The sequence below is a fragment of the Colobus angolensis genome, unplaced genomic scaffold, assembly GCF_000951035.1.
Source record: "Colobus angolensis palliatus isolate OR3802 unplaced genomic scaffold, Cang.pa_1.0 Scaffold299, whole genome shotgun sequence".
Taxonomy (NCBI): Eukaryota; Metazoa; Chordata; class Mammalia; order Primates; family Cercopithecidae; genus Colobus; species Colobus angolensis.
Window position 1 is genome coordinate 3,379,910 of NW_012116254.1, and position 10,897 is coordinate 3,390,806.

Genomic DNA, 10,897 nt, shown 5'->3' on the forward strand with positions numbered 1-10,897 from the left:
GACTAAAAATAGTAATACCCCTCAACTGGGGAAATGTGGGAGGGAGCTGAGCACTAATTGTAATGAAATGAGAGTGGTTCTTTCTTTACTCTTCTTTCTCCCTTTTTTCTTCCATGGCCTCCTGTTTGCACCCGGGTCTCACCCACTCCCTCTGTCCACTCATTCATTTAACACGTGAGTACTGAGCTGGCACAAGGCCAGACTCAGAGATGCCTAAGCCTGGGTCCTGGCCCTCCAGGAACCTTCGCCTGGCAGAGGACACAGACTTGTGAACACTGCAGTGGCACAAAAGGGACTCCCAGTCCAGAGAGTGGGCATTTACCCAGCTGGCCTTTGCTCCCAGCTTATTCCTTGGTCTCAGTACTGGGCTCAGCACAGAGTTCCCAGTGGCAGAAAAATGGGGAAGGGTGATGGGAGACGCTGGCCTGGGGAATTATCCTGCACGACCCCCATCTGGGTGTGAGCACAGGCAGCAACTGAAGATTCTTATTTTAAAATAAAGGAGCTCTAGATGACAGGTGTAAATAATTTTAATAAGAATTAGTGACAATGCGTTTTCATAACAAATCATCATGGAGTCGTTCTTCATGTATCTGACACTGTCAGGGAGGGAAGAATTTTCCATGTGGGGATTTTCTGGCTGACTGATTTTTACCACTGATTTCAGCAATTGTGGATCAGAATCGTTCCCAGATGAATCACACACCTCCTTGTCTCCTCAAACAAAACACCAGCTGACATTCTGCGGGCCCGAAGGGACAGAGCGCATCCATCAGACCCTCCATTCACAGGTGGGCTTTAACCTTTTCCCGAGGACTCAGGGTCAGACCCTCTATGAGTCCTTCTCGTGGCGCTGGACTGGAACACAGTGAAGCCCCCAGGTCCCCAGATAATGTCAGAACCACTCGGATCAGAGGCGGGCCTCTGCGGCTCTCCGATTTCAGCCCTGGAGGACCTACTGACCCTCAGCCTAGACTCAGGAAAGGAGGCACACACACTTGTGCCCCATGAACAGCCCAGCCTCTCCTTCCCTCTCAGATCCCCAGGGCTTGGGGCCACAGAGGGGCAACTGCTGTAGAAGACGTAGGGCATGCAAAGCCCAGCTCAGCCAGGAGCCCCAGCTAGGATGGCTGCTCACCCCAGGAGCCCAGCCCCTGGGGACAGAGAGGGTGCCCCGAGGCAGAGATGAGAACCAAAGCCAAAAGTGGAGAGGCCCAAACACCACCAATGGGAGTCCATAACAGGGACAAGGGATGGCAAGTGGAATCAATGGAAGGTGACTGTCTCTCACGTTCCTCTCTGAAGAGAGTGCAGTCAGACCTTGGGGACATACGAGGTCGCCCATCACACTGAACAGTGTTTGTGTTCTGAGCTCAAAACAATGGCCCTGGGTAATTTCTAATCTAGCCCTAAATGGAAGCTGTGACAGGGGCTGTTGTGGGCTGAACTGTGTCTCCCCAAAATTCATATGCTGAGGTCCTAACCGCCAGGACCATAGAATGAAACCGTATTTGGAGATAGGGCCTTTTTTTGTTTGTTTATTTTTGAGATGGAGTCTTGCTCTGTCACCTAGGCTGGAGTGCAATGGCACAATCTCGGCTCACTGCAACCTCCACTTCCTGGGTTCAAGCAATTCTCCTGCCTCAGCCTCCCGAGTAGCTGGGATTACAGGTGCGTGCAACCATGCCCAGTTAATTTTTGTATTTTTAGTAGAGACAGGGTTTCACCATGTTGCTCAGGCTGGTCTCAAACTCCTGACCTCAGGTGATCCACCCGCCTCAGCCTCCCAAAGTGCTGGGATTACAGGCATGGGCTACTGTGGGGATAGGGCCTTTAAAGAGGTAATGAAGTTAAAATGAGGCCATTAGAGTGAGCCCTGATCCAATATGACCAATGCCCTTACAAAGAGAGATTAGGGCACAGACAAGACTCAGACCGGGGGTAACCATATAGGGACGCAGCGAGAAGAAGGCAATTGGCAAGCCAAGGAGAGAGGCCTCAGAAGAAGCCAACCCTGCAGTATCTTCATCTCAGACCCCTGGCCTCCAGAATTGTGGAAGAATTAAGTTTTGTGTACCTTGTTACAGCAAACTGATATAGGACCTAACACCAACATACAGAAAATACACGCGTAGAGGGATGGGAAGTTCCCCAGAAGGATGACCCATTCACAGGATTTCTTAAATCTTCCTGTCCAGACCTTGAAGTAACCATGAAGAAACTATACATTTTATAATTTAAAGAAATTAGTCAGCTGGGCGTGGTGGCACACACCTGTAATCCCAACACTTTGGGAGGCCAAGGCGGGTGGATCATGAGGTCAGGAGTTCAAGACCAGCCTGACCAAGATGGTGAAACCCCGAATTTACTAAAAATATAAAAATTAGCCTGGCATGGTGGCAGGCACCTGTAATCCCAGCTACTCGGGAGGCTGAGGCAGGAGAATTGCTTGAACCCGGGCGACAGAAGTTGCAGTGAGCCAAGATTGCGCCACTGCATTCCAGCCTGGGTGACAGAGTAAGACTTTGTCTCAAAAAAAAAAAAAAAGAGAAAAGAAAAGAAAAGAAAAGAAATGAGTCATTTATTCTCTGAAATCTTGAAGGTGTGCTCTCAACCACAGTGCTCTGGATTTGCACAGTAAAACATGGAAGGGCCTGAAAGCTTTGAATTTTGAGAAGACAGACTCTCTGCTACCAGCTTCTGAACTTGGCTCCGACAGCCATTTTTGCCACTAAATCAAAACTCCTTGGAGGCATGTTTAAAATACCAACCAGCTCATATGCCCCAGGCCTTGCTTAAAACCTTTCCTGTGGCTCTCATGGCCCTTGGATAAAGGTAAAACCCAAACCTGGGTCTGTACCATGAAGCTCCACATGGTCTGGCCCTACCTGACCCTCTAGCAATGCAGCTTCTGTGTCTTCCCCTCACGCTGGCATTCGAGCTGCCTCATCCTTCAGAGTCCAGGACACAGCCGGCTCCTTCCTGGCACAGGGCCTTTGTACAAACTGTTCCCTCCACCTGGAGCCCTCCTGGCCTAGTTAGCTCCTGTCACCCTTCAGACTGGAGCTCCAGTGTCCCTTCCTCAGGGAAGCGTTGCCTGACAACCTCCCCCTAGCCCCAGCCTGGGTCGGGTTCCCTGTCACTACCCTGGCTTCTTATGGTAACTGGTTATTTAATGTCTGTCTCCCTCAGTGGCTGTGAGTTCCACAAGGGCGGGCACCACAGTGGTACGTGTTCAGCCCAGGGCTCAGTGAAACTGATGAGTGGTGTCTGTAACCCACCTTCTCCAGAGAGGGTACGAGACCATGGGTTAGGATAGGGGCCATAAACAATGCAGCTAATCCCAGCTGGGTGCTGGTCTCACCCTCGGAGCTTTCCAGGAATCGCTGTGCACAACTAGCCCGGAAAAGCTGCTGCTACTAGTTCCAAAAAGAAAAGGAAGGAAGGAAAGAGAGAGATGGGTGCTGACATTTATTGAACACCTATGATGTGTGCTACTGAGCATGCAGGCTGCTGGGCTATCTACTTTCTTTTTTTATTTTTTTTATTTATTTATTTTGAAAAGGAGTCTCACTCTGTTGCTCAAGCTGGAGGGCAGTGACGTGATCTCGGCTCACTGCAAGCTCCGCCTCCCGGGTTCACACCATTCTCCTGCCTCAGCCTCCAGAGTAGCTGGGACTACAGGCGCCCGCCACTACACCCAGCTAACTTTTTGTACTTTTTTAGTGGAGACGGGGTTTCACCATGTTAGCCAGGATGGTCTCGATCTCCTGACCTCATGATCCTGGGCTATCTACTTTCACATGCCCTATTTCAGCTAGTCTATAGCAACCCTTAAAGGGTAGGTAATAGTGTCCCCATTTTCATAGGTAAGGAAAGGCTCAGAGAAGTTAAGACATTTGCAGAAAGATTGAGATCTGCTAAGGCCCAGAGTCAGCTTTGGATCTCAGGTCAGCCCACCCCAAGACCCATGCTCTCCCCCGACGCACACTAGCTGGAATCACATCAGATGAGTAAAGGAATAACGGTCCCTGCCTGAGGGCCAGGGACTCCAGATGCCCCTGGGGTTATGTCAGGGGCCCATCAGTCTATCTGAGCACCCAACATTGCCTGCCTCTGAATAAACTATATTTTTGCCACATCCAAATGTAACTGTTTCCAAATAAATACAGATTCTGTCATGACTAATACAGTACCAATTCCTCTAATGGGTTTGCTGAATTCATGGCAGTTCTGTGAAGGGCGGAAACCCAGGTGGGCACATGCATGCTAAAATGTTCAGCATGTAATGTGTTTTCCCTCCTGTGGGTTGAAGAGTCATAGGTGATGTACTGTTAAGCGGGGAGTGGGAAGCATAGCTCTCTTACCATTTGTGCAAAAAAAAAAAAACTTTTTAAATCTCCATACACAGATTCTTACTCATGCATTGACTCTGCAAGGATACCCAAAGCCACATCGTCACCCCTGGGGAGAACTCAGTGGCTCTTCATTGAATAACCATCTGTACCGCACAAATTTTGTATCATTTAAATGATTTAAAAATCAAAACTTTTAATAAAATTAAAACCATCTAAGGTGATAGCAAGAGGGCAACACTTAACCCTGCGGTGCAACGTACTGAATTTCAGGCAAGAAAGTCCTGTGCCCTCTTCAGTTTCTACACAAGAGGAGCCAGCGATGACAATCAAAGAGACCGGTAATTGAGGCGGGGACTTTAACACCGAGTCACCAGAGGTGACCTTGCAAACTTGGCCTTTTGTCATAAAACAGGCACAATCATCACTGTGTTCCAGCCCTCCAGGGCTTTCCAAATGCCAGTGGTTCTGGGGAAGGAGACCTACTTTACGCTCTATAGGAACCTACCACATGTTTCCTGTTTCTTTCCACGCTTGCCCCCGCCTCACCCACCCCTAACCCCTGCCCCACCTCCACATGCTCCCTGCACCCACCACAAATGGCCACACTCACATGGATAGCACCTTCACTTCCAATATTTCGTGCCTCAGCTCCAGGCATCTTGTGGAGTTATATTCAAAAGGCCCCTCGTAAAATTCAAAGTACCTGGGGACCAACAGAGACAGGTTAAACAGAGAAGCAGGTCAGGATGTCCAGGGCCTGCAGGAGCTCTTATTGCAGGGTGGAGTGTCTGTCCCAGTGAAATGAATAAAGCCAACCAGCCCCATCCCAGCAGATGACCCATTAGGGGCTTCAGGCAGACCACGGGGCCCTCTGGCTTGATCACTGGGTGGTCAGTTACTCTCAGCGCCCCACTCCCCTGGGAGTGTAAGCATTTACAGAAGCATAAACCGATTTCAGCAAACAGGGAAATTCAGAAACAGGTTTGGTTCCAAGTTTGTGGCTGGGAAGGAGAGGGGAGGAGGAGGGATGCTGTGTGTACTGTGATCAGAGAAAGCAGAGAGACCAGAGTCATTCTGGCACAGCATAGGGAGTCTGACAGTGAGCCTTCAGGCCTCCAGCTTGCCCTTCCATTCCCTGCCCCTTGCCCACTTGATCCTTGTGCCCATACTGTGACATAGCTGAGACTGATGTGCCTTTCTCCCCATTTGGCAGCTGAGAATACTGAGGCTAATCAGACAGAGCTCCAGGTCACACTGTCCATATAGGGCAGGACCAGGGCTTGGTCTAGGTCTACCTGCAGAAGAGATCAAGCCCCTTCCAGCACCAGCTGGCTCCAGGCATGTCACAGCCACCTCAGGGTCCCTCTGCCAGCTTCATGCAGAATATCAATGCCAATTTCAGCCAACACTTACTAAGCCCTGACTATAGGCTAAGCGCCAGGCCAAGTATTTGACGTGGATGGATGCATTCACTTTTAATCTTTCTAATCAGCCTATGAGGAAAGTGACACAAGCATCCTGAATAGGCTCTGGGAATTAACTAAGGTGCCCAGACCCCGGAGCTGGAAGGTGGCAGAGCCAAGATGGGAACCTGCATGCTGACTCAAGGCTGCTCTTTCTGCCACTTGGCTATGAGCATGGCTGGTGTCCCCTGGAAAGGGCCCTCTGGCCTCCTGTGGCAGAGGCTCAGTGAGCCCTCTCCTCATGGCCCCTCTCTTCCTGGCGGTTGTTCAGAGGCAGGGGTGGATGGAGCTGGGAGGGTTGGATCCCAGGACAGCTTTAACATCATGAATCCAGAAGCCTGCAGGGCCAAACCACTGTAAATATGGGATCCGTGGCCTTGCAACAGGTAGTCTGCAAGAATCAGAGGTGAGAGGGGCTCCCCAGGGCCAAGGATTGGAAATCAGGCATCGCTCAAGCATCTCCCAGAAACCACTACACGCAGCAATGGTCATTTCCCACATACCCTTACACACCGGACAAACTTATGTATGTGCTGCTTTAGAAATCCTGAAACATTTTACCCAATATATTGGTTTCTTTTAAAAATATTGCTGGTTTTATTATTATTATTATTATCATTGTATTTGTATTGTCATTTTGTCATTAAAGTAATACTGTAATACTTTAAAAGTTATATTTATAAATATTTGTCCTTAATAATTTAAATATAATTTAATAGTTTTAAGTACTATAATTACATATTTAAATAATTTTACATAATATTTTAAGATATTAAAATATTTTCCACAACAAATTGGTCCCTATTTACAAAATAAATTGGCTCTTTGTTCTCATGTCATAAAAGAATTCAGGCCAAGTTAATAAGAAGTAGGTACTGAAGATCCCCCAAATATCAAACACCTTTGTGTCTTACAACTCCTTTTCTGTCTTTCTCATCTGGCAAACTCAAATGGATTTTTCAGCACCCGGCTCGAGTAACCATGCTGTTGGGAAGCCTCCTCTGATCCTGACCCTGGACTCCCCCTGCTCACTGTCTCTTAGTTAGAGCAAATAACATTGTATTGGGTTGGTGCAAAAGCAATTGCAGTTTTTGCCTTCTTTTTTTTTTAAGTAATGGCAAAACCCGCAATTACTTTTGCACCTACATAATAGTACAATTGTGTGTTTATGTAATTGCGTTTCTTTCCAAACCACGAGCATCTCAAACACAGAGACAGTGTCTTTGTTATCTCTATATCTTCTGTACTACAGAGGCAGGAAAGCTAAAAATGACATTTCCCAGACTCCTTTGCAGGTAGGGTTCTGGATGCAATTTAGGTTCAGCCAGTTAGAAGCATTTGCATGAGACGAATTCAGACCTGTTATAGGGGAAGAATGGCAAGGCTCAAGGCACGGTTTTGCTGGTGCAGAATGTGGCAGAGGTGTCATGGCTCTTGGAAATTGCAGTAGTGATAACACCTTCATGATTATATCAGAGGCAGCAGTTTTCATGGTGGCCCCATTTCACTGCAGTTTGGGGGGGAAGTCCTGGGAGTTCAGCCATTTCTTCAGCTTTCCCCATGAATCTGAGCTAGCTGTGCCCTTAATAAAGCCTTTTCTGCTTTAACTAGCTAATGTAGATTCTGTTATCCGCAAATAAGAACAAGGGGTCAGCCTGGGGCCACAAAACGAGCCCATGACCTTGGCTCTGACTCACCTAATTTTCCAGTCACACAACAGTAAGCTCTGGTGTCCTATCACGAAGATCACTGTTTGCAACCTGAGCTGGTGTAACTAAGCCTTTTGGAATCCACTGAGTCAGGTAAAGCCATGGTCCTAGGTTGCTGCTAAGAAAAGGTCCAGATTCAAATGATGCAGGAAATCATTAGGTTGAGACTTATCCTAGAGTTCTTGGGAAATTGGAGACTTGCAGACACATCTCAGATATGGCTACAAACCAGCTGTGTGACTTTGGGTAAAACACTTCCCCTCTCTGCATCTCTTTTTTGTCCTCTTTAAAACAATCTGTTTGAACTAGGGTAGCATCTTCTCTTCAATCAGCCAGCCCTACCATTTCCTTGACAAAGCCATTCCTGCCTTGCCTCTTCCTTGGTTCCTCTTTCTCCTGCATCCTCAGCATCACTCATATACCCAACTAGGCAGCATCATGATTCCAAATGACCTTGTGCTGTGGGCTTGGTGATACTTAGAGAGGCTTTCAGAACTGGGTTCACACCCCTCTACCCCTCATTAGCCTCTGTATGGTCTGATTGTTTGTGTCGCCCCCACAGTTCATATGCTGAGATCCTAACCTGCAAGGTAATGGTATTAGGAGGTGGGGCCTCTGGGAGGTAATGCAGGCAGAGCCCTCATGAATGGGATTATTGCCCTTATAAAAGAGGCCCAAGAGAGATGCCTCTTCCCTTTTGCTATGTAAGGATACGGCAAGGAGATGCTGTTGATGAACCAGGAAGTGGGGCCTCACCTGAAACTTAATCTGCCTTGATCTTGGACTTCTCAGCCTCCAGAACTGTGAGCAATACATTTCTGTTGTTTATAAGCTAAGTCACTCAGTCTATGGTATTCTGACAGCCACATTAGGCCTGGCACTTTTCTGCTCCTTTGTTTTCTCATCTGCAAATCAGCAAAAACAATGCAGCGCATGTGCAACAGGGCTGAGAAAAAAACACTGATGAGCATTTCATGGAAACCACTAGCACACAGGAACTACCCCAAAAATGCTCATTCCCCTCTGTCCCCTTTGTCCCGCCACTAAAGAACACGTGATACCAGTGGATGCCACAGGGAGTCAGAGACAGTCTCTGACCATAAGCTGGTTGATGGCAGGGCTGAGTCAGGGATGAACAACTTGAAGCTTCTCACTGTGTGTACTGGTGACATTCTCCTTCTGCTGTGATTAGTAAACCTCTCCCCTGACACCCTGTGGATAAAGCCCACACTAAGTCCTGCTTGGACATGGACCTGCTTGATCACCTTATCTCTGCTGGAGGCTCCACTCATTAACCATGTGCTTCTGATGCTTTGACACCTGGGGCCTTGCTGACCTTGGAGGGACTGCTTCTTCCAGGGCTAGCCAATTCCTGGAGATAGTGAAGGACTAGCCTGTGAATGCACCTTTCATTTGCAAACCAATCCAGAGCCCATGCCCCTATCAGGCTCCCGTATTCTTGGACACTGGAATAGCTCCTGCCCCACTCACCCCAGGGCCAGGTCCCAGGCAACTGGGGATAGCTCCTACACCCCAGAACCCACTGAAATTACTCAGATCAACCAATCCTATACCTGCAAACCCTGCCTCACCAGTTCCTTTCCATGGAAATCCCAATGATGGTTCTTGCCCACACTTCCCCCTCACTGCCTCTGCCTCCTTACTGATCCAGGTGCTTCTTCCCATGGTCTTGCAGGGCCTCCTGTTTCTAGGGATCTGTGAGAATCAAAACCTCTTCCTTCATGACAGTCATTTCCATATTTTCATGTCTTACCATATCCGATTAAAACAAATCCCAGGCAGGTATCCTGAAAACACTCCATGTAGTACCTCAGCCAAGTCATCAAAACTATTCCATGCCCGAGTCTAAAGCCTCACTTTTCCCATCTGGAAAATGTAGCTAATAGCCCTGGCTTCTTTCTCTATTGTACCTGGGCTTTGCTTTTTTGGTCCGTACTGCTCTAGCTCAGTCTCTAAAGATGATTGACTTGAGGTTGCTATGGTCTAAATGTCTGTATCCCCAGTACAAACATTAAGTTTTGTGTTAATCCCCAATGTGATGGTATTAAGAGGCTGGGCCTTTGGGGGGTGATTAGGTTATGAGGTCTCTGACCTCAAGGATGGGATTAGGCACTGATAAAAGAGGCTTCAAAGAGCCTTTTGCCTTTCCACCATGTGAGGATGCAGCAAGAAGCTGCCATCTGTGAGGAACGGGCCCTCACCAGACACCAAATCTTCTGCCACTTTGATCTTGGACTTCCCAGCCCCCAGAACTGTGAGAAATAAATTTCTCCTGTTACAATTACAAATGACCCAGTGTAAGCTATTTTCTTATGGCAGCCCAAAAGAACTAAGATAGGAAATAAGATTTTGAGAAGCACTGCCCCATATTCTGCTTCTAACAGGATGCTCAAGGACTGCATTTTAGAGGGTGCCATGGAAATTCATGAAAATTCCCATTTGGTCTGGATACAGATATACAGACATCAAAAATGTTGCTTAAATTTTTTTGTCTAATGACATAAGAAGATGCTCACATAACAATGCTGGGCAAAAAAATGCAAGTTACAAAACTGTGGTCTCCAAAAAGAATTATATATACGTATGTGAATGCGTAGGCAAAGGGAAGAATTGTAACACAATATTAATAGGGATAAATCAGAATAAATGGGATGATGGGTTATTTTTAAAATACTTTTCTGTGTTTTTATAAGTTTTCTGCAATGGGGTTATGATTCTTTTATTATTGGAAATCACTAATAAATGCCTTTTTAAGTCCCAGACCTTCTTCTAAGTATCTCGAGCTTCCCCTTACCCTGTTAGAGGATTGAGGGAAGCATTTTCTCCAACCCTCTTAAACTCCACTAGCCTCTCAAAGTGACTTCATCACTGTCTCTTCTTTCAATGCTAGAAAGACTATCTTTACCCGCCTCAAAGGGGAGGGGACCCTGGCACCATGTAGGGCATCTCACAGGTATAAATAGTCCCAGCGGGTCATATCAGGAGCCCAACTCCTCTCAAATGCCACTCAGTTTCCAGCAGCCAAATATGATGCTGGCGCCAGGCTGCATCTGCTCTGCCCCATCTCTCTGCCCTCCACTAAGTGAGAAGACAAATGCAAATGCAGAAGGCCAGAAAGAGGTGAACACAGTGGCCCTGGATATGAGTTCTCCTCCCTCTGCCCAGACTGGGCTGCAGCTTTGTGGGCTAAGGAGCTAAGGAGACCTTTCTTTCTTTCTTTCTTTCTTTCTCTTTCTTTCTTTCTTTCTTTCTTTCTTTCTTTCTTTCTTTCTTTCTTTCTTTCTTTCTTTCTTTCTTTCTCTTTCTTTCTTTCTTTCTTTCTTTCTCTCTTTCTTTCTTTCTTTCT

At 47.2% G+C, this 10,897-nt stretch overlaps 1 protein-coding gene across 3 annotated transcripts in view; it reads right to left on the reverse strand.

Annotated features, from left to right (window-relative positions):
• The window catches only part of ST8SIA5 (ST8 alpha-N-acetyl-neuraminide alpha-2,8-sialyltransferase 5), an 89,542-nt gene that overhangs the window by 20,608 nt on the left and 58,037 nt on the right, over positions 1-10,897 (reverse strand). For all 3 annotated transcript variants that reach the window (XM_011949350.1, XM_011949351.1, XM_011949349.1), the window contains one exon: positions 4,969-5,061. In XM_011949350.1, the coding sequence (XP_011804740.1) occupies positions 4,969-5,061 (93 nt within the window). The remainder of the gene's footprint in view (positions 1-4,968; positions 5,062-10,897) is intronic.